This window comes from Lepidochelys kempii, chromosome 3 (assembly GCF_965140265.1).
Source record: "Lepidochelys kempii isolate rLepKem1 chromosome 3, rLepKem1.hap2, whole genome shotgun sequence".
In the NCBI taxonomy this organism is placed as follows: Eukaryota; Metazoa; Chordata; order Testudines; family Cheloniidae; genus Lepidochelys; species Lepidochelys kempii.
In genome coordinates this window covers 206,953,952-206,981,776 of record NC_133258.1, presented here as the reverse complement: position 1 = coordinate 206,981,776, position 27,825 = coordinate 206,953,952, and the positions used below count along the sequence as shown (strand labels likewise).

General features: G+C 46.2%; 2 protein-coding genes across 2 annotated transcripts in view; one reads left to right on the top strand and one right to left on the bottom strand.

Moving 5' to 3' along the window:
* Positions 1-11,763, bottom strand: part of LOC140909755 (two pore channel protein 2-like) — a 31,401-nt gene extending 19,638 nt beyond the window's left edge. The window contains exons 1-6 of the mRNA XM_073339802.1: positions 11,630-11,763; positions 8,716-8,798; positions 6,188-6,302; positions 4,749-4,877; positions 4,153-4,269; positions 45-163 (exon numbers count right to left, since the gene is read on the bottom strand). Coding sequence (XP_073195903.1) covers positions 45-163; positions 4,153-4,269; positions 4,749-4,877; positions 6,188-6,302; positions 8,716-8,798; positions 11,630-11,668 — 602 coding nt within the window. The 5' untranslated portion in view covers positions 11,669-11,763. The remainder of the gene's footprint in view (positions 1-44; positions 164-4,152; positions 4,270-4,748; positions 4,878-6,187; positions 6,303-8,715; positions 8,799-11,629) is intronic.
* Positions 11,764-19,668: 7,905 nt separating this feature from the next.
* MTLN (mitoregulin) lies at positions 19,669-26,251 on the top strand. The gene is made up of 2 exons (XM_073339807.1): positions 19,669-19,903; positions 24,186-26,251. Exon 1 carries the CDS (start codon positions 19,716-19,718, stop codon positions 19,896-19,898), a length of 183 nt encoding a protein of 60 aa, XP_073195908.1. The 5' UTR covers positions 19,669-19,715; the 3' UTR covers positions 19,899-19,903; positions 24,186-26,251.
* Positions 26,252-27,825: the final 1,574 nt, after the last annotated feature.

Here is a 27,825-nt window from a genome sequence, read left to right as displayed (position 1 = left end):
GCTTGAAACCCACATGGGGAACTCCAGAGCTGAAATGCTCTCACCTGTCACCAAACAGCTTCAGAGCCATGAGGGAGAACATGAGGACACTGAACATGAAGAGCAGGAAGACATATGTGATCTCTGGCAGTGTGTTTCGTATACTGCGGAACACCCTCCGGATCTGCCAAGACACAACAGGGAGCATTTAGAAACCAAACTGCGCCAGCTTTCCCCATGGCTTTCACACCGGAGTTTGTAGCTCCCCCATGATCAGGCAAAGCAGGACACAGGAGTTCTTTCCATTGAGAGAAATGGATCTAGCCACCAATCAACAGCAAACTCCACTCTGCGACTTTACACCACCTGTTCCTCTAGGGCCCAAGCTGGGTCAGGTCAAGCCAGGTTGGCTGCCTAGTACTTGGTTTTTGGAGGATGCCATCTTGGTCCCCAGAATGTCAAAGCTAAGTCTCTAGCCCTTATGTTTGCAAAGAAAACCTTCCGGCGTCCAAAGACGAACCACGTGAAAGCTGGTGCAACAGTATCTGCCTGAGTCTGCAGGCAGCCGGAGATGATAGCTTTGAGAGGCCCCCAATGCCTTGTTTCAATGGGGTAATGCCCCGGATGTTCCGCGACAATGATTTAATTAACAATATTGTTAGCTATTTTATGGTGTATTGAAGTGCGTAAGGAAGGAGGGGGAAAATCATCCTAGGAAGATCTTCACAGTCTGCTGTAAGGGTATGTTCCACCTGGAAAATGCCTCATCACGGAAAATTGGCGGGGGGGGGGAGGAGAATGGGACACAACACATTTCAACTAACAGTGTTAGACACGACTTCACACTTGGTCTATAGACCAGCACTGCCATGGAGGAGCCTTGTCTGGGTTCCATGGGCTTGTTGGCCAACTGAGCATGCACACTCTGAATGGCATCTCACATCGGTAGAGCCTGGGAAAATACCAGGGCCTTCCTCCCCCATCCCCAAGAGGCAGAAGAGGAGTCCCTACCTACGTACAGCAGAGACACACTGTTGCAAAGGGGAAGCAAGCAAAGGTTCTCATCTCACACCAGCCCAAAGGTGTTCCCATGCACAATTCAGTCTTAGAAGTAGAACAAACAGCGCCAGACTCTGCCGGTCACCAGAAGGTCTTGGACTGCATCAACTTTAAACTCATGACCATCACTCTCATGTATGTCACTGCTCCGTACAACTGCTTAGAAAAGCTTTTTTACCCAGAAGCCTGTGTCCTGGCACAGACAAGTGTCTAAGGCTAGGTCTACGCTACAAGTCTTCGAGAAGCACAGCTGCCCCGCTGTAAGGTCTCCCGTATAGCTGTTCCAGCCCAGCGGGAGAGAGCTCTCCCATCAACATAATTAAACTACCCCCAATGAGAGGCACTAGCTGTGTTGGCAGGAGAGCGTCTCCTGCCAACACAGCGCGGTCCACACCGGTACTTTTGTACTTTTTGTGAAACTTACATTCCCCTCCCCACACTTCCCTGACCGACAAACGTGCTAGTGTAGACAAAGCCTAAGCCTGCTCTAAGACCCTAAATACGCCAAGCTGGTAAAGCAAGTCATCCTCTCATCCAGCAGTTCCCTGGCAGGCAGAGGAAGAGTTGTTCAACATTAGGCAGTCACGTTTGAACCACGTGTAGGCCACTTCATAAGTCACAGCTGAACTGAGCTGTATTCTAAGTCAGAGGAGGAGGGATGAAAGATTACACAAAAAAACATGGAGATTTCCCTTTGGGGAGAGAGGAATGGAGATGGGACCACACATGACAGATGGTAAGTCATAAGAATGGCCTTGCTGGGTCAGACCAATGGTGCATGTGGCCTAGCCTGACTTCTGACAGTGGCCAGTGCCATATGCTTCAGAGGGAATGAAGAGAACAGGCCAATCATCAGGTGATACATCCTGTCACCCGGTCCCAGCTTCTGGCAGTCAGAGGTTTAGGGACACCCAAAGTGTAGGGTTGTGTCCCTGATCATCTAGGCTAATAGTCATTGATGGACCTAGTTCTTTTTTTAAGCCCATTATACTTTTGGCCTTCACAATATCTCCTGGCAGGGAGTTCCACAAGTTGACTGTGTGCTGATTGAAGAAGTACCTCCTTGTGTTTCTTTCAAACCTGCTAAATCTATTTTATTGGGTGGCCCCTGGTTCATGTGTTATGTGAAGGGGTAAATATCACTTCCCTACTCACTTTCTCCACACACCCCATGATTTTATGGACCTCTAGGACATCCCTCCCGCAGTCGTCTCTTTTCTAAGCTGAGCAGTCCCAGTCTATTTAACCTCTCCTCATACAGAAGCTGTTCCATCCCCCTCATCAGTTTTGTTGCTCTTCTCTGCAACTTTTCTAATTCTAATCTTTTTTTTTATATGGGGCAACCAGAACTTCAGGAAGTTTTCAAAATATGGGTGTACCATGAACTTATATAGTGGCATGATGATATTTGTCTCTTGTGGCATGATGATATTTGTCTCTTGTTCTCCATCCCTTTTCTAATGGCTCCCAACACTGTTAGCTTTTTTTGACGGCTGCTGCAGCCCATTAACAGATGCTTTCAGAGACCTGTCCACAATGACTCCAAGATCTTTCTTTGTGGTAGCAGCTAATTTAGACCCCATCGTTTTGTATGTACAGTTGGAAATTCAATGCTATGTGCACATTGGAAGAAATACTCCCATCTTCTATTTTGCTGGTTAGAGAGTGCTCAGATACCACGGTGATGGGCACAGTTCAAGACCAGGCCAAGTTTTAAGAGGCTACCTCCCCCGGCCCCGCTAGTCACATGTGGCTCACCACTGGGGCTACAGTGCTGCCCATCAAGTCTCTGAAGCCCCTTCTTTCACGTTAGTCACTGCCACACTGACGGCCCTCCACAGACAGCATGGCTTCTGTGCTGCCCTCCAGTAGCAATCCACCTGCACTGCCTGAAGAGGAAGAGTTGTGCCATCTTCTGGCCACACCTGGTTTCCACCAGCCCCATCAATGGCAGCCTAATGGCTAAATCAGTCATGTCCCAACCCCCTCACTAGCACAGCAGAATGATAATTGCCCCTACACCAAATACACACTCATCCCTTTGCACCTTGGAGCCCCATCAGCGTTCAAATGCTTTTAACAAATCTTAGCTAACCCTCCAAATCCCTACAAGGTAGGTGGCATCCATATTCTCACAGCCACAGACAATTTGAGATCACATGGTAACTCAGAGGCAGAACTGGGATTAGAACCTGTAACTCCAGGCTGCCGGTCCCATGCTCTCATCTTTTGAATCTGCTTTCTCCCCACAGCAAAGGCGGTGCCTTGATTTTCAAGCAAGAGCCAAGATAGCGCTGGAGGCAGTGATTCAGTCTTTTCATGACACAGGAATGAATGAGCCAAGTCTGGGCAGCATATGCGGTTTAGGTGACAGTAATTAGCACAGCTGTGCTCTCACTTGCCTAAAAGGGTTCTAGAAACAAGTAATTTTTGACAAGTGAGCAGAGCAGGCAACAGAAGCAAGAACTTGGGACCATGCAAGGATTCAGGTTCCAGCCGGAAGCTTTTCAACCCTGTTCCCAGAGCCGGCAGTGATTAGGTAGGTCACCGCATAGGCAGAAGGCGATCTCGCTCTTCATGAGCGGGGAAGGATTTTCCCCTACTGCTAATAGAAGAGGAGATGGAGGCTCGTTTTTGAAGCTACTTGCAATTCCCCATTTTTTCCCACCATTCCCAAGGCATGGAACCACTGCCAGCAGGAGTCACTTTCTTCTCGCCTGGCTGTCAATGAGCGATCTTCACTCAGCGTAGGAGAGAAACCCTGCCGATATGCACCCTATGCTCCCTCTCTCACAGCCCAGAACACAAGAGTTCCCTTTCACACTCCCTCTGCTCTGCCACAGCCAGGCACCAAGAGCTCAACTGTCAGGGATAATGAAGCTCTAGAAGCATTTTGGATTCACGCCAAAGGGAAAGAGGGGTGTGTTTGCACACACCCAACACTGCTCACGCTGACCAACCACAAGGGTATCTTCGAAGAAGAGGGCCTTGGCAGACACGGTGAGAAAACAGAGCCGTAAGTGCTACCTTCCGGCCACTCTGCCCAATGCTCTTACTCCAAGATAACAACCACCAGCACCCAACCCATTCACGTGATGGCCAAGTGTTGCTTACCTGACGACTTTCTGCAAAGTTTATTAAGAAAATGGGTCTCAGGAACCTTGACCATCTAATGCTGTTTACGTTCGAGATTTTAAGTGCCCCATAGATAATCAGGTCAATTAAGGTCACCTGTGGAAGAAAGAGCAGCAACAAATCACAGGAAAGGGTTTGGTCTACACTCATTATAACACATGGACCTATTCTTGGACCATTAAAAGACGACAGTTTCATGGGGTAGTGTTCTCTCCTGCAGGAGATGGAAGTTTCAGTAGATTAGACCATGTTATGACATTAAGATGGACAACGCACAAATAAATTTTAAAAGTTGCACTTGCCACATTTACTTTCAACAGAATTTCAGAAACTATGCCTCTGTTGCAAGTCATGCTCTGAAACGGATCTATTAAGAGAAGAGGGGGACACATTGGAGCTGTACAAATGGGAAGAACATACAACAGGCTGTTTGTAGACCTGGCTATCAACCAGCCCCATCATCATTTCACACAATCCTTGTCACAATGACAGCGGAAGTAGGAAAAAAGCCTACAGGTGATCTAGCTTCGCACACCTAATTCCTTCACATCATAGTGACCACAGTCGCAACTCACCAGTATCGCTATCATGATGCAGATATTCTTTGTATCCTTCCAAAACACGTTGCGAGGGGTGACTTTGGCAAAATGCACCAGTCGCCCGAAGAACACCAAAAGGCACAATACCTCGACCAGGGAAGTGGCCTACAAAGGGAGGACAAACAAAGTGGGGTTGTTTTGGCTTAAAGACTGTATTTCTAGGCTGCCCCGATATCTTCTCCCTAGCTATGTTACTCTCTATCTGCCACCAGACAGGTTCAGAGAATGAGCCTGAGGGAAGGTAGAGTCACAGGAAACACAGAAAGGAGGATACGTCAGATTGGTTTTCACTGGGAATTTGCTGATGACTGAGCTATTTTTTAAACTGTCTCTCACCATAAAATTTAAAAAGAAATAAAGTCACCTGTTTGATGTTGGCCGCTATTATTTGGTGCGTCTCACGTAACACTAGGAATTTAAGGAGCGTGACATCTTAGGGAGTTAGTAGATTTTCATGTATGCTGAATTTGGGACGGATGTCTGTTAAGGTAAACCATACTGCACTGGTATCAAAGTCTATTCTGGAAATAGTACCCCTAGCTCTTCTAGAGACCTTTTCATCCCCAGATCTCAAAGCACTTTACAGAAGAGGCCAGTATCATCACCCCCAGTTTACAGAGAGGCAAAGTGACTTTCCCCAAGTCCCCTGACAATGGCCAAACTGGGACAGAATTCAGGTCTCTGAAGTCCCAGTCTAATTGTTCTATCCCTTAGGCAACACTGCCCTCCGATGTATACACAAGAACCCCTGAGCAGAAGTCAACACTAAACAATCATCTTAATGGTGCGCTAAGCAGCTCGAGACATAATCCCTGCCACAAGCCAACCTTGGATGTGACGAGACCGCAGGAAGGGTGTTGGGCCAGTTTTAATAGAAGACTAGTTACTCAAAAAGGCCTAGGCACACAGTGTGAGGAAAGACAGACGTTTGTTTAAAATAAGGAATAAAATAGTTAAGTGTCTTCACCGGCCACTTTCTTGAAGAGTTTGCAGGAGGTGAGGTTAGTGGAAGATGTGCTGTGCAGAGGGGCAGCATGGAAGAAAGCAGAGAATACGGAAAGTGAGCCAACAATGTTTTGAACCTGGTGGTGGAGCAGAGGGGCACTCCATGGTACTGCTGATGGATGCCCAGCACTCATCACCACTAATAGGGCTTGCACACATCGATGGGAGAGCCATTCCTTGTTTGCACAGGATTATATTTGCTATGCTCCCACAGAGTTCTGTAGATCAGATTAATTCAGCAGTATCAGGGATCACCGATATTACTACAAAAAAAATCCAGCAGCCTCCTCTACTGAATGCAAGCAGAGAAATATTCCTTTATACAGCAAGCTGGAGTATTATAGAAGACATGAACTTTCTCCATCCATCAATAAGACAAAGCTGTTGTTCCCTTTTACCCAAATGCTTACCAAGAAAGGGAGTGGATACACAGCAGGATCTTCAAACACAGCAAGGAAAAGGTCTACAAAGATAAAGAAGTAGGTGGCTGCTTGCATAGTCCAATGGTTATAGAGATAGTAAAGTCTGTGGAGGCAAACCATAGATATTACAAATTAGGGCACTAGTACATGTGTATTGATACAGCTATTCTTTCATGGTAGCAAGGCACTGCTGTTCCATGCTGATTCTCTGACGATTTCTCCAGCAAAAGGAGGGAAAAAAAAATAATCAAGACTTTACATTACTAAGGTGAGAAAGAGAGGGCAAGAACACACTCTCTGGGAAGAGTTTGTCTTTCTACATTGCAAATAGACTTGGCAGAATTCACATTTTTTTTCTAATTTTGACAATTAATATAATTTTATTAAAGATGTCTCCCCCCCACCCACCAATTTTTAACTATTTTTGCAGTTGCTGGAAGTTAAGGCAGGGATAAAGGTTCATGCAGCACAGACAGGGGGGCTGCAGGGGGCTCCCAGCACAGCCAAGGGCCCAAAACACCCGAGTGCAAGGGATGCTGCAGTCCTGGCCTGGTGGAGCAGAGACGCCTTCCCATGGCAAGGACCACAAGAAGGAGAATGTGCTCCCAGCTCCATCCCAAGGCAGAAGCATTACAGCAGCAGGGTGGCCTCCTGCACAGCCTTGGGCTCAGCATCCTCCTCCTCATGGTCCTGGCTGGCATTGTCTGCTCCGCCAGGCCAGGCCCCCAGACTTCCCCATGCCTTGCGCCTGCAGGGAACCCTATACAGCCCCAGTCACAAGAATGAGAGTGTGGGTCCATGACAGCCAGGCTCCCTGCACTGTTGTTGGGCTGGTAACACTGGATCCCTCCAGGAACAAGATGCGGGGAAGGCTGCATGCCTGCCAACAGTTACCGATCCTTATTTTACTATCAAGTAAACAACCTCTCTACTCCAATTGAGATTTCCCGGTTTACGTATCCAAGGATCATATTAGTCCTTTTCTCCACAGAGTCACACAGAGCTCATGTTTGGCTGATTATCCAACATGACACCAAAATCTTTGTCAGAGTCACTGCTTCCAGAATGGAGGCCCCCATTCTTTATTCCTAGATGTAGACATTTACATTTAGTTGTATTAAAATGCATAGTGCTTGCTTACAGCCAGTTTACCAAGTAATCCAGACCGTTCTGAATCAATGACCTGTTGTCTTTGTTATTTAAGACTTCCTAAATTTTGGGGTCATCTGCAACCTTTATCAGTGATTATTTTAGTTTTTCCTTCCAGGTCATTAATAAAAACATTAAATATGGTAGGGCCAAGAACAGGTCCCTGCTGGGCTGCCATGGAACCACAGCCACTTGATGGGGATTGTCTCTTTACAATCACATTTTGAGATCTATCAGTTTTATATTGCTTTAGTTTTTTAATCTAATGTCAAGTGGTACCATGACAAACACCTTACAGACTTCTATTACAAACACTATTACCTGTATCTATTGATCTCATAAAAATATGTTTTATAGGCTCTATTTTCCATAAACCCATGTTGATGTGTGTGCATATGTTACTGGCCTGGACTAATGTGAGCAGTTATGATCACTTGTACCTAAACTACTATTAATTTTTAGTTGTGTGATCAATTGCTCTTTATCCGTTAGGGGAATTCTACATTAGACCTTGTCCTATGTTGGCCGCAACGCTTTTTGAGTTAGGAAATTGCCATCTACTATGTTTAGAAATTGCAAGGATGTTTTACTGAGGGCAGCATGAACCTCCAGCACGTCACTCAAACTGAAGTGCCCCAGGATCATGCAGGTCCTTCCTGCCCCTCCCCACCGCACCTCCGACACACACACTTTCTAGACAGGTGTGTAAGGAGTTGGTCACGCTGTTCCCTAGTGTGATTTAGTGGTTCTGTAGCAGACACCAATGAGTACTCCATCATGTGCTTTGTCTCTCCAGACATTAATGCTTATGGAACAAAGATAATTTTCTTCTGAGTTATCAGTCACCCAGAAACAGATAATGCCATTTTTGATGTAGACTGCCACTTCCCCATCCTGTTTGCCCACTTGATCCTTCCTCAATATGTTATAACCATTGATTTTAACATTCCAATCATGCAAATCATCCCACCAGGTTTCAGTAATACCAACTAGATCGAATTTATGCATATAAATGAGTAATTCCAACTCATCTTGTTTACCCAGGCTGCTAGCATTGGCGTATAGGCAATTCAAGAATTTCTTCTTTTCGTGTCCTTTGGTTCCTTGATTAATTTTGTTCTCAACATCTCGAGGATAGAGTCCCCCCATCACTTAAGTGTGGCCCACATTCTTTGTTGCTAGATTAAGCATGTGCATAAACATTTGTGGAAGACGAGCTTTAGTGAATAAATTAACTTGATTTAAATCAAAATTTCCTTTGTATCGAGTGTCCCCCTCACTCCAATTAAGTGAAAATATTTCCCAGTTAAATATTTTAATTCTTCACACAGAATATTGTTGTGCTGGATGTTAGAGTGTTTCCTTACCTGACTGCTTGCGGTGAGGTTTCAAACGGAATGTTTCTGTTATATTGAGCATCATACACATAAGCTGCTGCCAGGAGAAGGTCCTGTTGATGATCGGGGTGGGGAGAATGTGACACAGTTTAATTTAGTCAGAATTTGAAACTTACATTTTAAAGAGGCAATTCCAAAGATTGCTTCCTTGGAAGCATCTTTTTACCTTGAGATATTCCATTTAGGTGAATATAAATGGTGCTCTGAATAATGGTGCTACAAAGAGACTTCATGACATGCAGATTCTGAAATATATTCTAATTTATAAAAGCACAAGCAAACATACAGCCTTCTCCTCACCCTATTCATATTGGAAGAGAAACCCAAAGTTGTGTGATTATTTACTATACATTTAAAATAGCTAGAAATATACAATGCAAGGAGAGGTTTAGGTGAGGTCACCTGGTGGTAACTGCCTACTAACTTTAGAAGTACTTTGCTGGGCAAGTGCTGTGTGCAGAGAGCACTTATGCTAATTTCCTCATTGCAGAGAGAATGATGTTTGGTTTTTCCCCTCTCTTGTAGCCAACAGCTAAGTATTCCTAGCAGTACTCTTGATGGGGAAGCGGAGGTGGAGTTCTCAAAGGGATGAGCTACCTAGGATTCCTGCCATCCTAGGATAGATTTCAAACACCTGAATTCTGTTTCCTGGAAACGTGTAAATTATCACCCTACCATCTCACTGCGTTTGTACCATATGCACACTATTTACAATACAGTACCCCCTTTACTTTCTGTCAATTATGTCATTCCATGAATGACTCGGAACGGGGGGGGGGGCTGATTCGCTTATCATGCTCTTCTCAAAAGAAAGAAGAGTTCAGCGTAAGTATTTAACGCATAGATGGAGTTAGCTCCACACTGAGTTTGTTTAGCCAATGCTCAGCAGCATTCTGGGTCACCTTTAAACGAGGAGAAGTCAGGTCGGCAGCTTCCACTTGACAGCTGACCCAGGCATTGAGTCATCTGCCTTGTTAATGTGGCATGGAAGAGCAACAACACAGGTTCTCTAGTTCAGAGGGCATGAGAGGAAATTTTGGCTGCGTCTGCAAGTCTGTATTGTAACAGGACTTAATGGTGAACACTGTGGGTACTGTAGTTTAATGGCTTAACTATTAAAATGCAGTTATTGAGGGTCTTTCTTCTCAAGAAACTGCTTAAGGAACCTGTTGACATCTAGTGGATCTCACAATGAACTGCAGCAGTGCCAAAGGAAGCCTCTTTGCTCCCAGACACCTGCTCTTCGTTTCTATGCTCTTAATCCACTGGGCTCTACAGGTGTTTTGGGGTTCCCCCCCCCAGAGTGAGTTTGTAACATGGTTGACTACACACAGCTCATGTCCACACATAGACACATGAGTATGGTGAACACATGGTTTCTACCTAGGTCTCTGGACTGTATTTCAACTCTGCTCATGACCAGGGCTGCAACATAACTCTCAGGCCATGAGTTGGGTCTCAGCCTGTTCCACTGAGTAGACAGGACCCACAAATCAATATCTGTGCAGACAGCTTAGCCATTCCTCTGTCTCCCAGCTCATCCCTAGGTAGAAGGCCACTCCAAAAGACACTGGGCCGTGTGGAGAACACCCACACATCTGCTGCCTCTTGCGCGGCAACGTGCAATAGTTACACAGAATTTCCCAGCATGCGTTGATACAAACACCGCTGCACAGGGGGGAAGAAACAGGCAGGCTAACACAGTGGTGTCAGAAAAAGCACCGCTGGGTGGACGTGCTGAATTGCGTGGACTGTAAACGCGTCAAAAAAGTGCACCAGCTACGCTATGGGATGTCTACACCGCAATCATGGGCGTAACAGCAGCTCATGGAGACAGACCCAAGCTAAACATTACCTAGCTCAGGTTCTGGAGCAGAAAAGCACAAGCTAGCTGCCTGCGTAATTACCAAGGGCCCCAGGTCTTGCACAGTGCACGCCGAGACCCGTACTACTGTGGCTTCACTGCTATCAGTGCCCAGCTCACGAGATTAGAGCTAGTTTAGGTCTACACAAGCCGCAATCACACCCCATGACTGCAGTGTAGACATTCCCTATGAAACAAAACCCTGCTCTCTCGAGTTCAGGAGACAAGTGCTGTAACCGGGTGTTGCTTAGAACATAGCTAGTAAATGCAGTTAGAAGACCAAACATTTTGCCATGTAGAAAGGGCCTTTATCTTCTCCATCACCTTCCTGCAATCCCATGGGCAACGGATTTTTAAAATACAATGGTATGGCATCCCCACCCACTGACCGAGTCACTTCCCCTCTCTTTAGAGGGCTAATAGCAGAGCCAGGGAAATAATCCAGGTCCCTCTCCTGACTGAATCCCATGCTCTATCCACTGGACCACACTGCCTCCTTACACAGAGGTCTCCATCCAATTTCTTAACAGGGAATACAGCTACAAAAGCAGCTGGAGCTGCTGAGGCCCCTCGCCCTCTGCAAACCAAAGCCGGACACGCCATGGCTAGCCCTGCGACCCCAGACTTCCCTAGAGGGAGGTCGAAGGGTAGAGAGAGGGCTTCCCCCTCTTGCCAGGGGCGAGCAGGGAAGCGTGGCCAGCGGACACACCCTGCAGGTGGCCCCCTCGCCCGGAGGTTAGGGCGGGCACTTTGCAAGGAGCAATGCCCGCAGGGGGCAAAGGGCGGACTGCCAGCTTTGTTCTGCAAAGGGGAAAGGGGGGGGGGTTATAACCAAAGAGCCCCTCCCTCCTGCCCAGCGTGCACGGGGGGGGGGGGGGGTGCAGACCTGCCCATCAAGGCTCCGGGGAGGGAGCGGGCACAGCACCCACCCTGGCGCCCAGGGACCGGCTTGCAAGGCAGCAGCCAGGGAGGGGTGCGCGGAGCCCAGCCCCGGGGGACCCTGCACCCCCGCCCCGTTACCTCCTGCGCGAGCGGCGGGTCCCAGGCTGCGGCGGACATGGCCGGGCCGGCTCCGCTCAGGGCTCTGCGAGCTCCAGCCCCGGCGAGCCCCGCCGCGAGCTTTAACCCCGCCCGCACGTGACTCCGGGCAGCGGAAACGGCTCCGAGCCCGGCCGGGACGGACTGACTGGGGGGGGGGATGGCAGCCAGGGACAGACGGACAGAAAGGGGGAGCCCGGCCCGGGACAGACAGACAGACAGACTGGGGGGGGGGGAGTATTCTGGCCAGGCACAGACAGACAGACTGGGTGGGGGGATGGCAGCCAGGGACAGACAGGGGGAGCCCGGGACAGACAGACAGACAGACTGGGGGGGGGGGGAGTATTCTGGCCAGGCACAGACAGACAGACTGGGGGGGGGATGGCAGCCAGGGACAGACAGGGGGAGCCCGGGACAGACAGACAGACAGACTGGGGGGGGGGAGTATTCTGGCCAGGCACAGACAGACAGACTGGGTGGGGGGATGGCAGACAGGGACAGACAGGGGGAGCCCGGGACAGACAGACAGACAGACTGGGGGGGGGGAGTATTCTGGCCAGGCACAGACAGACAGACTGGGGGGGGGGATGGCAGCCAGGGACAGACAGGGGGAGCCCGGGACAGACAGACAGACAGACTGGGGGGGGGGAGTATTCTGGCCAGGCACAGACAGACAGACTGGGGGGGGGGATGGCAGCCAGGGACAGACGGACAGAAAGGGGGAGCCCGGCCCGGGACAGACAGACAGACAGACGGGGGCGGGGGAGTATTCTGGCCAGGCACAGACAGACAGACTGGGTGGGGGGATGGCAGCCAGGGACAGACGGACAGAAAGGGGGAGCCCGGGACAGACAGAGAGACGGGGGGGGAGTATTCTGGCCAGGCACAGACAGACAGACTGGGGGGGGGGGAATGGCAGCCAGGGACAGACGGACAGAAAGGGGGAGCCTGGCCCGGGACAGACGGACAGACAGACAGACGGGGGAGGGGAGTATTCTGGCCAGGCACAGACAGACAGACTGGGGGGGGGGATGGCAGACAGGGACAGGCGGACAGAAAGGGGGAGCCCGGGACAGACAGACAGACAGACGGGGCGGGGAGTATTCTGGCCAGGCACAGACAGACAGACTGGGTGGGGGGATGGCAGACAGGGACAGGCGGACAGAAAGGGGGAGCCCGGGACAGACAGACAGGGGGGGGAGTATTCTGGCCAGGCACAGACAGACAGACTGGGTGGGGGAATGGCAGACAGGGACAGGCGGACAGAAAGGGGGAGCCCGGGACAGACAGACAGACTGGGGGGGGGATTCTGGCCAGGCAGAGACAGACAGACTCGGGGGGCGGGGGGTGTTGCAGACCGGGACAGACGGACAAGGCACAGACAGACTGACAACAAACAGGGAAAGGGAAGTTCAGCCAGGTACAGGGGATAGACAGATGGGGGAGAGCCGAGGGAGGAGCTCAGCCAGGGCCAGACAGACAGACAAGGGCCACCCAGGGACGGCCAGGAGCGGCTGGACAGACAGATAGGGGGGCACTGGCAGCCATGGTCAGACAGGTGATCCCAGTCAGGGTCAGGACAGAGACTAAATGCTTGTTGAGGGGAAGAGAAGTCGATGGACAGGCAGAGATGAGCCAGGGATAGACACGGAGGCTCGGGGAGAGCCAGGGACAGGCAGACAGGAAGAAGGAGGCTTATACTGACATGGGCACAAGAAAGACAACATACCCTTACACAACGATCCACCTAATCACCTTGAACAACAGAGAGGAAACACACACAGAGCAAACTCTCACACCCAGATAAGGACACAGTCACATACAGAACAAGCACCCACACACAACAAAACACAAATTATTCTCTCACTCCCCTCACAACACATACACAGAGTCAAACACGAAGGCAAGGCAACACACACTAATACCAGGAAACATCCTGCCATATGTGTTCAAATAGGCCCATTGTCAACTGTGCTGGAGCTGTGGGGACTTTGTGGTGCTGGCTGACCCTTAAGTAGGAGCAGCTTCAGGGTTGCACAACTTCATCGAACGCACACACAAAACTTAAAAGGCATCAGCAATGTTAAGACAGAAATGTAAATAATAATAATAATAATAACTCCTATCTCCTACATAGTGCTTTTCATCAGTAGATTTCAAAGCACTTTACATTTTACAGATGGGGAAGTTAAGGCACAGGGAGATGCAGTGACTTGCCCAAGATCAGTGACAAAGCTGGGCTTAGGTCTCCTGAGTCACAGTCCAGCACTTTATCCACTAGACCCCACTGTCTAGGAATTAACTTTTTATGAAATGGGGAAAAAAGGGGAAATTATGATCAATTAGGAGTTATGAAATGCAGACAGTGATAGGGAAGCTAAATGTATCACTGAAAAATCTGCGTCCAGTAGAGTTAAGGACAATAAGGAGGAATACTTGAACGTGTATCGGTGTGATGATCTGAGAAGTCTGTCTATCTATAAATTATGAATTCTGCTTGATACTATGAACTCGCTGTATGTATCTGTATTTTTGAAAAAAGGCGCCAGATGTGTAGAGCCCTGCAAATCTGCAGCTATTCGCTTTATATTCGCGGACCCTGTTTGTGGATCGCAGATTGGACGTGGATATAAATTTTGTACAGGTGCGATCCTGGCAATTACAAGCCGGTAAGCCTTCCTTCAGTACTAGGCAACTGATTGAAACTATAGTAGAGGATAGAATTGTCACATACATAGATGGACATGGTAAGTTGGGGAAGAGTCAACATGGCTTTTGTAAATGGAAATCACGCTTCACCTCTTCTATTAGAATTCTTTGAGGATGACAACAAGCATGTGGACAAGGCTGATCCAGTGGATGTAGTGTATTTGGACTTTCAGAATGCCTCTGACAAGCTCTCATACCAAAGGCTCTTCAGAAGAGTAAGCAGTCCTGGGATAAGATGGAAGGCCCTCTCATGGATCAGTAACTGCTTCAAAGATAGGAAACAAAGGGTAGGAGTAAATGGTCAGTTTTCACAATGGAAAGTGGTGAATAGCAGGGTCCCCCAAGGATCTGTACTGGGACCTGTGCTGTTGAACATATTCGTAAATGATCTGGAAAGGGGTAAACAGTGAGGTGGTAAAGCTTGCAGATAATACTAAATAACTCAAGATAGTTAAGTTCAAAGCTGACTGAAAAGAGGTACAAAGGGATCTAACTAAACTGGGTGACTGGGCAATGAAATGGGAGATGAAATTCAGTATTGATAATTGCAAAGTTATGCGCATTGGAAAAAACAATTCCAACTATACATACAAAATGATGAGGTCTAAATTAGCTGTTATCAGTCAAGAAAAACATCTTGGAATCATCATGGATAGTTCTTTGAAAACATCTCCTCAATGTGCAGCGGCAATCAGAAAAGCTAACAGTGTGAGGAACCACAAGGAAAGGAAAAGATAAGATAGAAAATATCATAATGCCACTATATAAATGCTACAAGAAATAATCTGAGGTCTGGGAAACTTGTCTTACAGTGACAGACTAAAAGAGCTCAATTTATTTAGTTTATCCAAGAGAAGGTTAAGAGGTGACTTGATCATGATCTATTAGGACCTTAATGGGAGCAGAAATTGGGTATCAGAGTACTCTTGAATCTAGAGGAAAAGATATAATGAGGTTCCGTGGCTGGAAGTTGATGCGAGACAAATTCAGAGTAGAAACATGGGACAAACATCTAACAGTGACAGTAATTAAACCATTAGAACTTCCCAAGGGATATGATGGATTCTCAGTCCCTTGGAGTCCTTAAATCAACACTGGATATCTTTCTAAAAGACAGGTTTCAGAGTAACAGCCGTGTTAGTCTGTATTCGCAAAAAGGAGTACTTGTGGCACCTTAGAGACGAACCAATTTACTTGAGCAAGAGCTTTCGTGAGCTACAGCTCACTTCATCGGATGCATACCGTGGAAACTGCAGCAGACATTATATACACATAGAGATCATGAAACAATACCTCCTCCCACCCAGTTATTACCAGCAGGACAGTGGGGTGGGAGGAGGTATTGTTTCATGATCTCTATGTGTATATAATGTCTGCTGCAGTTTCCACGGTATGCATCCGATGAAGTAGATAAGCTATTACCAGCAGGACAGTGGGGTGGGAGGAGGTATTGTTTCATGATCTCTATGTGTATATAATGTCTGCTGCAGTTTCCACGGTATGCATCCGATGAAGTGAGCTGTAGCTCACGAAAGCTCATGCTCAAGTAAATTGGTTCGTCTCTAAGGTGCCACAAGTACTCCTTTTCTTCTTTCTAAAAGACAGGCTATAGCTCAAACAGAAATTATGGGCTTGATGCGGGAATTACTGGCTGAAATTCTGTGGGCTGTGTTATGCAAACAGTCAGACTGAATTATCATACTTTGTGCTTTCTGGCCTTAATCTATAAACCTATGAAACTTCCCACGTGCATGGACTGTGTGGTGGTCAGAGGTGCTAATCTGTTGATATGAGGAGAGTGCATCAGGTCACCATTAAGGTTTTGCATTTAGACTGCAAGCTTGATGAAGTTTGGATATGTATTGCTTTTCAGTATCTGTTGGAGACAGAAGTGACAGCCTTATATTGGAGTGTATTATCAATAGCATTATAGGTGATGTAAAGGTGGCAAGGAATACAGATCAATTTCTCCTAAGTATATCTCACTAAATCAATTCCCTGGCATTGCAGTGGCTTGGGCACTGGTGGCTTGGGCACCTCAGTCCAACCTATTCTCTGCCTGTGGCACACAGTAGTTTAGTCTCTGGAGGGCTGTAATACTTTTGTGAAATCTAGGTTATTGTGCTCACTATACGGGTAACTGGGTGGGGTTTAGGATGTGCAGGAGGTCAGGCAAGATGATCTGTGGTCCCTTCTGGCTTTAACCTCTGACTCTATGATTAACCTTAAAAGCATGGAAATCAGATGGTGTGGGTCATTGGAGTGTGTCCTGATGCAACCATAATTGTCACCTAAATTGTTGGTGTTATTTATATTGACTCCACCAAATCCAGAGGAAATGCATGCGTGGATTTGCCGCCTTGGGTTTGTGGTAAATCTGGTTCACATTCAGGCTTAATCAGTTCCTGCTCTCAGCTCTCCCTTCCTCTTCAGAAGGCCCCTCTGCCAGTGTGGTGTCAGCAGAAAGGAAAAGGAAGCTCAGCTTGCAGTTAGAGGTTTCCCTCCCTCCTGTTTCTATGTGATTGTTTGGTATTTCCATAAGCAGTCTATGCTTTTGGTCTGCTGAGAAAGCATTTATCTATGCAGGGACAGAGATAATATAGGGTCAGATATGTAGTAAATGCAAAATAAAATGAAACACTTTTTAGATAACTGAATTGAGTGAATTGCTCATTATGCCTCAATAGGCTTCTCCCTTCCCGCTTTTGACAATATTTAGCTAAGAGATGTGTCCAAGCCGCAAAGTTGGAAAACAAATCTGAACTTCCCCAGAGTTTGGGAGTGTCTGGATTCAGCAGTCTGGAGAGGTCTGGTATTATGGAGAAGTGCCAGACTCTCTATACTCAAGGTTATAGCCAGCTTCCATCATCAAACCCATTTTTTGATCTCCTACAACTTTGGTTCAGAAGATTTGGCCTGAAAATTGTCACGTTTACTCTGAAAGTTTATAAAGAATACTTCCATAAAGTGAGAAGAAATGTTATCAATCTGAGTTACAGATCACAAAATTATCTTAGTTTGAAATTCTGGCTTACTTTTGATCCCTCGAGCTCAAAAGCACTTTGCTATTATCCCTGCTACTCTCTCTTCAGTTTCTCCTTACAGTTAAATCTCCTTGAAAACTCAGGCACGGAGTATCTGAAGAAAGTGAAGCAACGCTATTAACTATTTTTGTTGTCTCGTTTTAGGCCCAATCCATCCCCCATGGATGTCAGTGTGAGTTTCTGTGACACTGTGAAGAGGTGTGAGAGCATATTGCCCAACTGCAACTCAGAAAAACAGAAAGATATTGTTAGAGCTATTGGTTGATTCCTGTTCACCATAGTGGAAATTCCAAGTGTCAAACAGCTAGAGGATCAGACCCTTACGTTGAGCAGAGGGTAATTACTTGAGTTGGAATTTGGCCAGGACATCCAAATTATCATTCTTACTCTTGCAAAAAGTGATGTGAGGTTATTTCTAGTGGTTTACTTTTTAAAATTGGTAATAGCGTTCTTATTACGCTACTCTTGCACTCTCTCCTTAGCAACATTATGCTACTCTTGCACTCTCTCCTTAGCAATCTCATTTTGTCCTCACTGGCCAGCTTGCTATTCTCTGCTCCTTTTAGAGTTGGCTTATTTAATAGATTTCAAGGCCAGAAGGGACCCTTGTGATCATTTAGTCTGACATCATCTAGTATAACACTGGCAATAGAACTCCCCCAAAATAATTCATTTTGAACTAGAGCATATCTTTCAGAGAAACATCCAGCTTGGATTTAAAAATGACCAGTGATGGAGAATCCACCAGGACCCTTGGTAAATTATGCCAATGGATAATTAGCCTTATTGCTATTCCTGTGCAATCCCTTTTGGGATGAGCACCCAGTTCCTGTACACTCTTTCTGTTCCATGTGACAGGAACGGACCATCATTTACATTTTTGGGTAGATGTGGGCTTAATGCTTAGCCCTAGGCAGAGAGGCCCAAGGCCTCGTGGTGAAGGCACTGGACTGGGTCTCAGGAAATCAGAACTTTATTCCTGGCTCTGCCATAGACACCCTGTGTGACCTTGGGCAAGTCACTTTGCTCGCTTTCTGCCTCAGTTTCGCCTTCTGTAAAAGGGGGTTAATAGCACTGCCCTGCCCTGACAAGAGTAAGTTCATTAATGTGTATGATGTGCTCAGATATTACAGAGATAGGGTGCTGATACTGGTGACGTGGAAGTAGGTATTGCAGGAGAACCTGACAGTGCAGAAAATGTATATATATTACATATATTACATTGCTGCAGCACCCAAAATGTGCTAGATGCTATACAAACACATAGTCCCTGCCACCAAGGTTTAAATTCTAAATAGACAAGGCAAATGCACAGCCTATGAGAAAATGTTAGAAAATGTGCTTTGGGCCATGCCCCAGCTTGTTTGAGCATCCTTGGATCCAACAGCAGCCTTGAATCTAACAAGAATCTTACACTGTGAAACTGTCATATCAAAAATGACAGCTGCATCCCATCAATCATAGGTGTTGATCTAATCCTCTGCAGACATTAAAACAGATTACCTGCTGATGCAACTCCATTACACCCACTGGAGTTACGCCAATGGAGAATCTGGCCCACCACGTTTCTTAGGTGGACCAAGCAACAGCCAGCTAGAAAGCAATTGCCTTCACCTTGCATGTCCTATCTAAAGGAAAAGGGAAGTCTGACACAATGAAGGAATGCTCACCTCTGAAGTAATCCAGATTTAGTTATGTGTTAAATGGGTGGTCTTGATGGACCAAGAATCATTGGTCTGCTTTTTTGGTTTGAAAACAGGGATGAAACAAACATTTTGGTTTTAAAAATTTATCTTTCTAGCTCCCATGTCTGAAAGCGTGACTCCGGTGGAACGGATGCAGTGGTGTCTGCCTGAATTTGCAGAGAGCCTGATACAACAGCACTAAGAGCCCTAACTTGCTCCATTGCCCTGCAAGGGCCTAGGAGCAGGGTGCAAGTTGCTCCCAAGGAAGGGAAGGGTGGGCAGCAAGACATTCAACACAACCCCGCACAGCCCCAGATTTCCAAGTCCCTTCCCCCCCCCCCCCGCCCAAAAGGGCATCCTCTCCCACACAGCAAAAGCCCCAGCAGCGGCCAGATCCCAACCTGCCTGCAGCGCTTGCCTGGCTGTGTCCCCCCGCCCCACCATGCACACGAGCCACCTCGGCCCGAGCTTGGGGCTGGCCGCACGGGACCGTCCGGGCGGATCGTGCGCACGAGCCGCTCCTGCCACGTGGCGGCGCGCGGGACTCGACAGGCAGGCGCGCGCCGGCGCCTGGGAGAGGCACGGAGCGCGCGCCGCGGCAGTTTGGGCGCGCGGGGCCGCCGTAGGAGCATGGCGGCGGGCTCTGAGGCGCTGCGGGAGCGGCCGGTGCAGCTGGCGCTGGCGCTGGCCTTCGCCTCGGGCGTGCTGGTGGGCTGGCAGGCCCACCGCGTGCGCAGGCGCTTCCTGGCCTGGAGGCAGCGGCGGCTGCAGGCTCTGCTGGAGGCCACGCAGAAGAAGCTGGACGTGGCCTGAGCGGGGTGCGGCGGGGGCGGCGGGGCCGTGACCTTGGGCGGCCCGGGGGCGGGCGGAGCGGTGCTGGCTGGGGGCGGGGCCCCGGGGGTGACCGGCCCGTGTCCCGGGGCGGGTGTGAACACGGTCCGCATGCCGCTCTCGCTAGTGTAAACGCGGCCAGCCTCCGACGGGTGGGGCACCCCCCAACTCAGCGGGAAGCGAAGGGAAGCGCTGGTGGAAGCGAGCGCAGATCCGGGCCGGAGGGCGGCCCGTCTGCAGGGCCAAAACCCAACAGTCTCGGCTTTGGGATCCCCTCGCTAGGGCTTGTATAGGGCTAAAAGTAACGCCGTCGAGGTTCCTGCCCCAGCTCCGAGACTGTACCCCCCCTCTGGGTTTCCGAGCCCAGGCGCCAGCCTGAGCTGCATGGCCACGCTGCTGCTGGTAGCCCTGTCCCGTGATCCCAAGTCACTTGACCCCGGGCTCTGGGGCTCGCTGTTGCATGGTTTTCTTTGCAGTGTAGATTCATAGATTCATAGATATTTAGGTCAGAAGGGACCATTATGATCATCTAGTCTGACCTCCTGCACAATGCAGGCCACAGAATTTCACCCACCACTCCTAAAAAAGACCTCACACCTATCTCTGTGCTATTGAAGTCCTCAAATTGTAGTTTGAAGACCTCAAGGAGCAGAGAATCCTCCAGCAAGTGACCCGTGCCCCATGCTACAGAGGAAGGCGAAAAACCTCCAGGGCCTTCCAATCTGCCCTGGAGGAAAATTCCTTCCCGACCCCAAATATGGCGATCAGCTAAACCCTGAGCATATGGGCAAGATTCATCAGCCAGATACTACAGAAAATTCTTTCCCGGGTGACTTGGATCTTACCTCATCTAAAAACCCATCACAGGCCATTGGGCCTATTTACCATGAATATTTAATTACCAAAACCATGATGTATCCCGTATTTCTGTTGGTCCCTCAGTGTCAAAGCCCTCTTCTTCGGGAGCCAGTTTCCTGGAGATGGTCCTCTTGTTCTCATGTCCGAATACCAGGGAATAATTTACTATCTGTAGGTTTCAGAGTAGCAGCCGTGTTAGTCTGTATTTGCGAAAAGAAAAGGATGCATCTGATGAAGTGAGCTGTAGCTCACGAAAGCTCATGCTCAGATAAATTGGTTAGTTTCTAAGGTGCCACAAGTCCTCCTGTTCTTTTTACTACCTGTAAACACTCACAATTTGTCATGCAAAGAGTTTGTTTTTAAATGTCTCGGATTTTTTCTTGAATAAGGGGCTGATCACAATTACCAGCCACTCCGAGACCCTAGCAAACTTGTATGGGTATTGGGGTGAAGGCATTGCTTTTAGCTGCCTCTTTCTGGTAACAGGCTTACAACAGTGTGGCAAAATACAGGAAAACCTCAGTGTTAGGAACGCCTTGGGAATGGAGGTTGTTTGTAAGTCTGAAATGTTCATAACTCTGAACAAGACATTATGGTTGTTCTTTCAAAAGTTTACAACAGAACATTCACTTCATACAGCTTTGAAGCTACTATGCAGAAGAAAAATGCTGCTTTTAACCATCTTAATTTAAATGAAACAAGTACAGAAAGTTTCCTGACCTTGTCAAATATTTTTTTAATAACTTTCCCTTTTTTAATAATTTATGTTTAACACAGTACTATACTGTATTTGCTTTTTCGTGTGTGTCTCTCTGCTGTTGCCTGATTGCGTATTTCTGGCTCCAAATGAGGTGTGTTCGTAACTCTGAGGTTCTACTGTACATAGTCTTAGGTGGCTAAGCCAAGCTCTTATTAGATAGAAGGAAAAAGAGAGGAACAGGAAGAAGGAAAAAGAGAGGAACAGGAAGAAGAGAAGAAATAAGGTGGGAAAGGAAAAGGACGTGGGAGGGGAGACAGTTTTCCAGTTGATGTTTTGGGATTTAGCCAGAGCCAATGCCTGTGGCAATGTGATCTCAGTCCCACTTTTTGTCTCAGTCTGGTCAGGACATATCTCAGGATCAGGATGATGAAGGCCCCAACAGTGTTACAGTAGAATCCCGGGAGATGGTGGGAGAGGCAGCTGTGATAGTAAAGCTTGTGGCAGTGGTAGCTGGCAGATAGCTGTTACTTTGGTAGGGAAATCAAGAAGCTTTTTTCTTTTTTTTTTATCACCCCCTAATAGCCCAAACCCTCATTGTTTTGTTTACCAGTTAGGTCTAATTTTTGACATATGAATTTTGGTCCACTGATTTCTGGTTCCACATGGTTTTTGTTTACCAGGAATGATCTTAACGCAGTCCTTGAATTATATTAGTAGGCTTTGTTTGGACTAATTTAATTGTTGTCTTCTTTTTGCATCTTTTCCCATCAATATTTATTGTTATAGGTTATTGTGAGATCTTACAAACTTTCACTAACTTCTCGCAGTTGAGCTAACAATAAAGGTAAATTTGTCGGCCCAGTTATCACCAGACCTGAGACTTATCTGTCACATACAGTTCCTTATTCAAGCCCTATCTGCAATATGAAAGTGGAAGGGGGAAATGTTGTGAGGAAGCATATTGCAGAAGAACAACTTTTTGGGTAGGGAATGGCACGTTCCTGCTCCTTCACAACAGTCTAACAGTCGCAGGGATGTATCTGTTGGGTGACTGGAGACACGTTTTGTCATGTACAGTGAATTAAAAACACAGTTCCTTATTTAAGCCATAAGTACCCTATGGAAGTGGAGTGAGGGCATGATGTTTCAGAGCATACTGTCCAGAAACTAAGCATCAGGTTGATGAATGGCATGTCCCAACTACTTCAAAACAGTCCAATGGCAGCAGGGATGAGTCACATCGGGTGATTTGAGACTAATTTTGTCACATACAGCCAGTCAAAACCCAGTGCCTTAATTATTTAATTCATAAATAATGAAGTAATTAGGAATTTTTTATCACACCCAATCATGCTAACTTGATGGCATTTCTAAAAATGTAATCGTACATTGATATATTTTTAAGGTAATTTTGACCTTTGAATAAGGAACTACGTAACCATACGGTAAGGAACTGGTACCACGTAAGAGGAACCAGGAATAATGAATCAACTTCAGCCTCCTGGGGGGAAGGATTGTTTCCCTCCAACCCTACACTTCTCCCATATATAAAACTTGCTTTACTTGATCTTTGCATATGGGAGGGCATTGTGGTTTTTTGTTTTGTATTACTGAATACAGAGAGACTATTGTATCTCACTTCAGTTACTGTCTAGTTCAGGCTAGTTTTCTGTTGGGAGTCTGATTTTAAAAATAGATACATCTACCTCTCCCTCCCCAAAAAAACTTAAACCAGTATTTGAAACTTTGTGAACCTCTGATAGGGGATACACTTTTGTGTGGGGCAGGGGTAGGGGGGTAGAAAGGGGAGGGTTGGTATTTGGACAAAGATGTTCCTGACATGGGACCATTTGAAAAATCAGAGCTGCTTCTCTCAGCAAGGGTTTGAAATGCACCAGAGCTCCCATTTTCAAGTTTCCATGTGGCCTGACATGGGAATGCACTGCTGGCACTCCTGTATATATCCTAGTCTTGTCTGTCTTTGACTGTCCTCTGCTTCAAAATGTAGTGAAATTTTCTCGGTCAGATATTAAATGTAAATAGATCATATATTCTAGATTATTACAACATAGTTTATTAGAGCCCACTCTAAATTCCTAACTGTCCAGGTTGCTGTATTGTAGTCCATAAATCTAAATGACAATCTGGAAATACTCAGTTAAAGTGCTAACAGCATTGAGACTTGCTATTTAACTACCATATACTAAACTTAATTTTCACAAACTTGTCTCTTAATAACTGAAATATTGTAATGGTGCTGTAAATCGATTGATTTACCTTTGCTCTTGCATAAATGCTGATTTCTGGTTGTGAGCATACACTGAGGAGAAGTAGCTGTTAGGGACAATGGGCTTGTATTGGTACATATCTGGAAACATTTTTGTTCACACTAAAAATGTCCAATAATGGAATTTTTTTGTTATCGAAATTTTGAGGGAACATCAATGATTTTGGGTACATTTTTAATTAAGTGTTTCTACTTTAATATTTTTGACATAAAATATTGTTTCTGTCCTGTTCCCTTTGGTTACTCAATGTTCTGTCCGTCCCCTTCTGGTATCTCTCTTACTTCTGATTTTCTTCTTTTCTTTTTGATACATTATAATCTGACTGAACATTGTTTTGAGCGCCTTTGCAATTTAAATTAAAAAAAAAAACAACAAACGTGAAATTGTGTGCAATTTGTAATTTATTTCACTTTCTTTTAACAGCCTTATACAGATGAAAGCTGACAACTGAATGAAAATAATTGGACTCCTGCTGCATTGGTATCTAAACACAGTTTAAAATATGGACTTTAAAAACAAATGCTTTGATAAGCAACCGTATTCTAAAAAAGAAGGCATCTGTGGTATCATACAATCTCATTTGCCCAAACTGACATCAGCAAAAATTATCTTCAGATGTATCAGAATAACCTATCTACCAAAATGTTATGGGGTGAGCTAAATTAATTCATATGCATTATGACTGTGCAAACCTGTCACATTATGTTTTTAAGGGTTATTTGTGTCTGTTTTGCTTTGTGACTCTTAAGGCTCGTCCTGAGCTACATTTGACCCTTATATTTTAATAAACTAAAAATGATATAATTTAAGTTACTTACTAGTAATTTGTAATAAAGTGTCCGTTAAGTGGGGAATGAAAACACATAAAGATTCTGATGTTAAATGTTTTAGATCTTTGAAAGTATACAACCCCGAAGAGTCAGTCAAACAGATAAGGCAAAAGCATACTAGTGTACAGTGATAAGATAAATTCATGTATTAAATCAGTAATGCTGGGGTTCTTGTCTGAAATTCAGCAAAAGTATTCATGGAGTTGGTAAGAGATCTAGACATAGAATTCTCTAACTAAGAATACATCAGCCCTTTATACTCCACATCATCACTTCCAGCAAAAATGCTGGACATCATGAATTAGAATCCTTGGGACTTCTTTTGATTAATTTTGGCTGGGCCTCATGCTACATATGTCAGCTATCCCTATCTTTCTGTTACTTCCATTCATAGGTGCACAACTTTCCCCTCTAAAAATGCACTGATTAGGAGATTTTTTTTTTGAAGTGTTTCTGTCTTGTTCTCCTTTTATGTTTATAAGCAGATGCCAATCCCACATTGTGCTAGAATAGTTAAAGGCTATGTAGGTTCAGAATTCATCCCCTGCCCTTAGCTTTGACTTTATTAATAGGCTAATGCAAAAAGAAAAAAAACCAGACTCCTGCCCATGCCTTCTCCCCAAGCTTGGCTGTTCTTAGGATTTTTCTCTTAGGACTGGCGAGACTTAGACCAGTGATTCCCAAACAGTTTACTAAAGTGACCCATCAACTGCATTTTAACTTCTTTTTGCAACCCACTCTTACATATATGCACCCTCTGCCTTTGTGCTGCAATCTGAATCCTGGCCCAGTGCAGAGGGGAAGTTGGGGGCAATGGGGTTGGAGAGCAGGCCCACCCTGCACTTACCCCATTGAGTTGCCTCTTGTTCTGCTGCATTAGGCCTAGCTTTCTGCTCCAGGTGTTATAATCTGGTGCACAGTGTCACAGCACCACTCAGGTTTGGAGGGCAGCCAGGCTAAACCTGAGTGGCTCTGCGACCCCATGTGTCTGGTTGTAATCCCCAGGACCAGCCCCGCAGGATAGAAGCCACCACTGTGGGATGAGTGTGGCATAGCCTCGCTCTCCAATCCCCTCCTCTCTGCACCTGGCTGGTAAAGTGTACGTTTGCCTAGTTCAAGGCCCAGTGATGCGTAAACCTGGTCCTGGACACGGTGAGCCATCTAGAATCTTCCTGAGACCCACCATTTGGGAAACACTGGCAGAGACCCCTCTGATCAGGGGGCACTCTCACTTCACTTGTACCCAGAAATAGTTCATGTGGTGCACCTGTCACAATGAATGAAGAGGTTTTTAACTAATATCTCCCATCAGAGTTCCAATGCCTTCTAACACGGTGGGTCAACAAAAGAACCCAGCTGCTGTGTTACAGTGCCATTCAGAATCTTGAAATGTTGACTTTCCCAAGTTGGAAATCTTGTGTCCTTTATAGCTGAGATGTAACTTGGTTACAGAAGTTTTCTGTGTAATGCTGTATCAGGCTGATTTAGTGGTGATATGGCATACAGTTGTGGGCATCCTGTGCCAAATGGAGCTGAGCTGAGGTATTTTAATGTCATTAATTGGAAGACATGGTTCATGTGCTAGCTTAAAGTCTGCACTCACTGACCTGTTAAAATACAGTTGTACTTATATTTATTAAAAAATCTTGGGTGCTTTAATTTTTTTTTGCAGTGGATTATTTGTTATGTTTTTAATGTGTATGTAGTATTTATTTCTGGAGAAGGTAAAAAGGAAGAAAAATGGGAGATGGTAGACATGACAATTTGGGATTTCTGTATAGTGGCTTGAATAATTCTTTGGATACATCAGCATAGTTTTTCTAAATCCGGTGTTGCATATATCAGTGTAACTACTCATTTTAGTACGATTACAAAGGAGTTTTTTCTTTCGCCTTGTGAATAACCCTAAAAGTGTTTTTAAAAAATCATTAAATAAAAACAGTAAACCCTCATGTGGAAAGTGCACATCATAGTTTGATCTCCTCCCACTTAAGTACAGGTTGTAACTTGACAACACTATTAATTTATGTACATCTCTGCTGTATTTCCTTATCTAATACTTGGAAAACGATTAAACAGCAAATACTTAAGTGCATGAGCTGTTTAGAGCAGAGGTTCTCAAACTGTGGTCCGTGAGCTTCATTCAGGTGATCCGCAGATAGTTCCCTCTAAGTTGCGTGCCTGGGTGGCTGCACACAAGAGAATGAAGGGCCACCCACCTAATTAGTGGAGCTGTGCAAGCATAGCTCCACTAATCAGGTGCTTGGACCCTGGAGAAGATGCACATGTAAGGTGAAGTGGTGACCTTGGGGGGAATAGAAGGTAGGCGGGAGGGGGGGAAATGTGGGATGTGCAGGGCTATGGTGGCCAGAGAAAGAGGTGACTTTCCCCAGCTCCAAGGCTGCAGCTGCCTCCTTCCCAGCTTCAGTTCTGTGGCTGCTGTGGCGGGGGAGAGACCCCCCCCTTCCTAGCCCCAGCTCGGGGGCTGCAGCAGCAGGGGAGAGAGGGCACATCCATTGTATTAGAAATAAGGCTACTGATATTAAAATATGGGTTGTGTGCTTTTATTTGTAGAACAAAAAAAGTTTATTAAGGGGTTTTTTTATATAGCGCTTTTACCCAAAGCACTAACAGTACAAACAACATTTGGAAAGATTATTAAGTTGTCTGCCTAGGGTGACCAGATGTCCCAGTTTTTATAGGGACAGTCTTGATATTTGGGGCTTTTTCTTATATAGGCTTCTATTACCCCCCCCCCCCACCCCATCCCGCTGTTTCACGCTTGCTATCTGGTCACCCTATGTCCGCCAAGACCCTTTCAGGTGGTCTGAAAAAAAAGTTTGAGAACCACTGGTTCAGAGTGCAGAGGGAAGCAGTCTCGTAGATCACCTGCTAGAAAAAAAATCTTCTGAATATGTCAAATTAATGTGAAAAGGCTATGAAGAAAATTAAATGGCTTCTTCCATGGCTCAGTGGGTGTGAGAGAGAAGAACTGGGGCAGGGGCAGGGGTAGAATTTCTGCCTGCAACACAGCCCTGCTGTGCAGACTCGTTTTGTAGCAGGTCCAGCCTGGTCCATGCATGGAGCTCGTAAGTGCTGTGGCAATAACAAAAAGCAAAAACAAGTTTGGCAGAATTTATTTTGTAGGATTTGGGGGGATAATGTAGATGTTTATGTTTATTTCTGGGCGTGTTGTCAAATGTATAGCTGTGGGGGACGACAGTCCTTATTCA